The sequence below is a fragment of the Nesoenas mayeri genome (assembly GCF_963082525.1).
Source record: "Nesoenas mayeri genome assembly, chromosome: 4".
Classification (NCBI taxonomy): Eukaryota; Metazoa; Chordata; class Aves; order Columbiformes; family Columbidae; genus Nesoenas; species Nesoenas mayeri.
The window spans coordinates 37,475,457-37,481,456 of NC_137540.1; the positions used below are offsets into that span (position 1 = coordinate 37,475,457).

The window sequence follows — 6,000 nt, forward strand, 5'->3', positions numbered from 1 at the left end:
GCAGCGGGACAGACCCTGGCTACCAGCCCCTGCCTGATTGCCTCCAGGGGAGATCCCGCTGGCTGGGTCCTGAGGGAGCAGCCGCCTGCCCTTGCTCTGCCCCGTTGTTTCTCTGCTCCTGGGGTATCTAATTATTGAACTTGCCTCAGGAAAGATAAGGTAGCCAGGCAGATGTGTTTCTACCGACTTTAAAATGCTTTCTAAGTAACACCATTTTTTTCTGGACTGAAAAAAGTCAGCTTACTGGACCAGTGTCACTCCCACTGAAGTCCAAGGGAGCCTTGCTGCTATTCTCTGCAGGAGCACAAGTACAGTCACAACACTACAGTGTAACCTAACGCTGAGGAAAATGGCAGGGGTATATTAGGCACTAAAGGCAAAATATTTATCTAAACCTACGAAATTTTTAAGGTTACCAAAGATTAACTAATCCATCACTTTATTCCTGCAAGCACAAACCCTGCAATTGTTACCAAGCTCTTAATAAAAATAAAAATCCCAGATTGTGAATAATTTTATAGTTCACAATGTGCAAGCCTTGGCAGCTGCAGCAGTGAGGTTTAGGTTTGCAGATGTCTCTACAGACAAGGTTGCTGCTGGCAGCAGCACCAACTCTTGCCCATTGCTGCTGAAGGCATCCTCCCACCCCTGCCCCCAGGAGCCACCCACTGCCGTGGGGGTGAGGCCACAGCCCCTCCCGACAGCTAAGAGTGGATTTATGCATTAGATGGTGTTTTCTGATGAATGGGCTGGTTCCCATCTTCTATGACATAAAGGCAGTCACCAAGATGGAAACATCCTTTAAGGGCCATCGCACCGATCAGCTTTCAGCTGAATCATCCTACTCCAGTGAACGTTAAAGAAAGAGGCAACTCCAAGCTGCTGTGAGGAAGAGTTGGCACAGTGGAGACCTTCTCAGATTCAGAGTGACACTTCAGAATAAGGAAGACAGCCCCCAGTTCTGGCTAGGAAAGAATTTCAGGTAAAGGAATGGAGAAAGATAGTCAACCTGAGGAGAAAAAACAAAAAGCATCAAAGAGGTCCAATTACCTCTTTTTGTATGCTTTTCGGGCTCAGCTTCAGATGTTCATATAGATGCATGGATGGCTCTTGATACCTGACTAGGTTTGCACAGGCATATCGCAGATCTCGTTCATGCTAAGAAGTGCAGAATTCAAAGTTATATGCAAAAGTCGACAGATGCAATGCATCAGGGACTACCAGCCACATCCAGAAACCATTCAGATATAGAACAATCCTCAGCCTCCAAGAAACATCTATTCTCAATAAAACTCATTTAAAAATCACATTCCTGGCATAAATGCTGGTCTTATCTGGCAATTACAAGTCAACAAAGATATTGAAGATATGGGAAAGTGTGTATTTGAGACTACAAATACAAGGATGTGGAATGAGACTACAGAGAACAGTGCAGGAAATTACCACCAATCCTGTTAAGGATTTCAAGACTAGTAGATTAAAGATACATAAAATGAGCCAAGTATCAGTGCTTTATAATTTCAATGTAAAATATAACACTCATATTGAGATATTTTAGTTAAAACTGCGAAGTAGAACTAACATCATTATTGTAAACCAACAATGAAGTTTTGTAACTTACCTTTTGAAAAAATGCTCTGTGTTTATATGCACTCTCAACATGATATCCATAAACTCTAAGAATATCACACTCCTGTCCTGAAGCAAGCACAACATTGATTTTCTTTGACAATGAATGAGCCATTAAAATATATAAATAGTCTGTTTGGAGAGAAGTCAATCCTATATCAGATACAATGATGAAGTAAGGATAGCTTTTCTTGAGGAAAATCTCCCATTCAGATGATAAACAATTGGAAAATTCTGTATGAACAGTGGTGCCTGTGTTATGCCTCAGGTGTTTTATTAATGCAGTGCGTAAGAAGAGAAAATGAGGATATGGAAAGTACATCTGTTCTGCATCCTGTGGGAAATAAAAATGACGAAATTATTCAGTGACATTTGTTGATCAAACAGAATCAAGCAGTTGGTTTTTGAAGGAGTGCAGTGGTTTAAACAGCAAACAAGTATTACTTGTTCATTACCTTGAAGAAAACAATGATGTATTTTGCTCCTTTTTCACTGAAATCCTGCAGGAAGCATTCAATTTGATAGAAGAAGTTAAGATATTGTGTTTCCTCATCTGAAAACATAAGTAGTAAGGAATCCCCATCTATTACAAAGAATTCAGACTCAACAAAGTCTTTGAACAGACTGACATACCTGGAAGAAAAAGAAATAGGATGTATATAACACTACTCCAAGAAAAGTTGGGGACATGAAACAGAAGAAATTTGCTTACCTTAAAATAGATGTCTTTGTTAACTAAACATTACAGGTATAAATTAAATTAATTAAGTCAATAGCAAATAAGATAATTCTTGGATCTAAGGTTACTCCTAAATATCTCGCAATTCTTTCAGTTATTGAATGCATTGGCAATTGTCTCCTTTACACCTCCAGATACTTTTGTAGCATCAGAGGCTTCTGTGACTTACGTGGCAACTGTTGTCCGTGTACTCTTATGCAGAAAGTGTTATCTGTTCTATAAGAAATATCCCACAGAAGATAACCACAAAATGTATTTTGGGGGCCTTCCTGCCTGAGTTTCCAACTAAAAATAACAAGTGGGTTACCAACAAGTATCATGACAGTGACAACTACCTCCCTCATCCAAGGAATATCTATGGCAAGAAAAATACCTTAGCAGCAAGAGGAATCAAATTATCACACTAACATTCCTTCAAGAGACCTAAGAATCAAAAGACTTCATCCTCTTCCCATTTCGGAAGACTGTGAAAGTTGATTTGCCTTAATCAGTCTTATGTCAAACTGGAAACAAATCCTCTTCACTGAAGATGGTAAGTATAAACAGGAAGCACTTCAGTAGTTTTTAATACATCATAGAAACTGACTGCGTTCTGCACCTCTTTAAGAATGCATGGAAGTCCAGGGACATGCTGTTTTACCCAGAACTGACCAAGAAGTCTATTATGTATTATAATACTAATGTATAGTATGAGATCATCATTATTCTAATGGTAAGAATGTATTTGTTTTCTTCAAGGCTGTCAAGAATGCCTGACACACATCTCCTTAGATCCACACCTGGGAAGACTCAGCTTTCCTTTCTAGCTGGAATCAACAGCCTCTGGTTTACAGGCCCAGTTTGTTATCTGACACAATGAGCAGACTTCCATTAACAAAACTTCTGTGAACTACTGTCATACACATTTAAATTGTCTGCCTTTAATTAATACTAATCTCTTTAGCATGTCAGCTCCAGACTGCAGAGAAGACATTTAACTGTCAATGTGAACAGCACTATTGCTAATCCTTTTCTATATCAAGTAGGGAAAGGAATTGGAATCTGAAGATGCAGAAGATCATGCATTAGAATGGACAAACAAATGCACAGAAGGTATATATGAAAAGGAAAATTTCATAGGAAAACTTTTAAATGCTGCAAAAGTAGAAGCCTTAAAATACATGAGGAAATGTGCTCCAAAAGAGCATGACAGAGAATTTGAAAAAGAAAAAATAGCAATAATTAAAATTGTAGATCAGTTCCTAAAATGTACAGATGATCTCCACTCTCAGGCAGACTTGCTATTGTATTAGGAATCTTCCTTCATATGGCTGGAGGAAGTATGAAATCATAAGCATCCCTTCTGTCTCCTGATTTTCCACAAACCTAGGTGACGAGCACATAGTGTTCTTTCTCCAAGGCATACTACACTGTGATGTCTACTTAGTTCAAATAAACTATTTTATTACATTTCTTTCCATAATCCCCACTGTACTTACTGAGCTCTTGATAGGGATGACAAAATGTGTAGCCTCAAGTTCTCCAGAAATTCATCATGTTTTATTTTTCCTAAAACAACCACACACACGGTTATTGATAGAATCACATAACCATAACTCATCAATTAGTTACAAAAGAGCCAAAAGGTAAGACACTGCAATAAAAGCTATTGATACAAGCGTAAGGTAATAACAGCTCCTCACCACATCTTTGGGAACCATGTTTGTGCTGGAGAACTCTCAAATCCTTGCCTTCAGTTTGTGATGCCTGCTGTGTCACTTCTTCAGTGGTCAAGATACTGTAAGTGTTTCTGTAATGTTGATCTTTGACTTCTTTTTCTCTGTCTTCCCCTTCTTTAAGCATCTGCATAACAGCTCCTTCTGCTTCATCGCTGGTGTCATCCTCATCATCACTGTCACTTGTACTCCCAGTCTCTTCATCCTCCTTTGTTGTTGGAAAGAAACCTATTTTCTCACTGTTGCTACACTCACTAACCTTATCATAATTACCAACATTCTCATTTGCATCATTATGAATTACTTTCTTGAAATTATCTTCTGCAGAATCCATCACAGATCTTGATTCTGGCATTAAAAAAAAAAAAAAAAAAAAAAAAAAAAAAAAAGAAAACTCTAAGTAATCAAGAGATATTTTTTCAGGAAACATGGTATGCTCTGAGGCTTCAACCATTAACTTATCTACTTCATAATCACACTGGTATAAAGCTTTAAGAAAAATCAGAAAACATTTTGTGAACATTCTTGAAAAACATGTTTTCATTTCATAAAATCAATAAATATTTTTATCAACTATAAACATCAACTTTTGTCTTTCTTAAAGTTTACTAAAGAGGAGCATTAGATATCTGTTTTGTGCTTTACACAAAGGGACTCTCAGGGAGGTAGTAATATATATATATATAAATATATATATATATATATATATATATATATATATAAAAGGCTTAAATACTTTGCTACATCAGCGCTTTTCTGCAGTGCACACACTGAGAACTGAGGTGCCTGGGGCTACAGTGTGGGCCCCCGTTGCCCCTCCACCCTGGAGGGTGCTGCCTTGCTGCCTGCAAAGTCCCAGATGTTCCCCTGCACGCTGCCCAGCCCCTTTGTCCAGCCCTAAACCAACTGCAACCCTAATGCAAACCCCAACCCGAGCTCCAGCATCATCCCTAAATCCCACCACAGCCCCTCCAGACCTAAACCCCACCACAGCCCTAACCCCAATCCGAGCTCCAGCATCATCTCTAAATCCCACCACAGCCCCTCCAGACCTAAACCCCACCACAGCCCTAACCCCAATCCCAGTCTCAGCCCCAAACTCCAGGCTAAAGGCAAACCTAACGGCAACTTCAACAAAGCCCCGGCCCGGGCAGTACCTGGCGCCGCCGCCCGCTCCGCCGCGGCCCGGCCGCTACCTCGCCTTTAAGGCACTGCCGCAGGTTTCGGTTTCCGTTCCCGGCTGCTAAAGTCAGGTCTCGTTTCCGAGGTGCCGGCAGAAATGTGTCCTGAACACGGCACTGCCCAGTTATGACCGGTAATTCCTTGCTTCCATTCAATTACGCAGCTCCAGGTAATAGTCCAAGAGCCATTACGCCTGCTTTGCTTAAGAATATTTTTAATGCAGATTTAATAGACAGTGCAGAAAATATTAATTCCTATTTCTGTCCCTTTATTGACCATAATCTATTCTCCTACTAGCCTGCTTTCTTAAAGTAGAAACTAAGACATATACTTTACATAACTTCTAGCATTTCCAGCAAATCCTTTAGCAGGGATGGTACTGCATCCCTATCAATTGAAAACAGTGAAGCCTCAATTCGCTAGGGAACCTGGGTACCCAAGTACTGTTGAAACAGCATTTCGGAAGCCAGAGTTTATGTATCAGATTGTCTTGGTGAGAAGTGGAAAGCCTAGCTCCCCTTGAGATCAGATATTTGTGCAGGATACAACACAGGAAACCACTGGGGTTACATAAGTAAGTAGTCTCCTCATGTATCCAGGTAACGTTTTGGCAGCCTCCCTGGTGGACAGCTGACACGTAACACTTGGCAGGTAAGCAGTCCAGAGGTCTTTTCCACATCCTGCATTTCCTTTGAGACCTGTACAAAGAATGCTACAGTACACCCACAGTTCTCC

The 6,000-nt window shown here is 40.2% G+C and overlaps 1 protein-coding gene across 1 annotated transcript in view; it reads right to left on the minus strand.

The window, feature by feature from the left end:
• LOC308040036 (putative ATP-dependent RNA helicase DDX60) overlaps positions 1-4,554 on the minus strand; it is a gene marked incomplete at its 3' end in the record, with an annotated part of 45,767 nt that extends 41,213 nt beyond the window's left edge. The window contains 5 exon segments of the mRNA XM_080343845.1: positions 1,051-1,158; positions 1,622-1,963; positions 2,085-2,262; positions 3,847-3,914; positions 4,055-4,554. Of these exon segments, the coding sequence (XP_080199971.1) occupies positions 1,051-1,158; positions 1,622-1,963; positions 2,085-2,262; positions 3,847-3,914; positions 4,055-4,537 (1,179 nt within the window). The 5' untranslated portion in view covers positions 4,538-4,554.
• Positions 4,555-6,000: the final 1,446 nt, after the last annotated feature.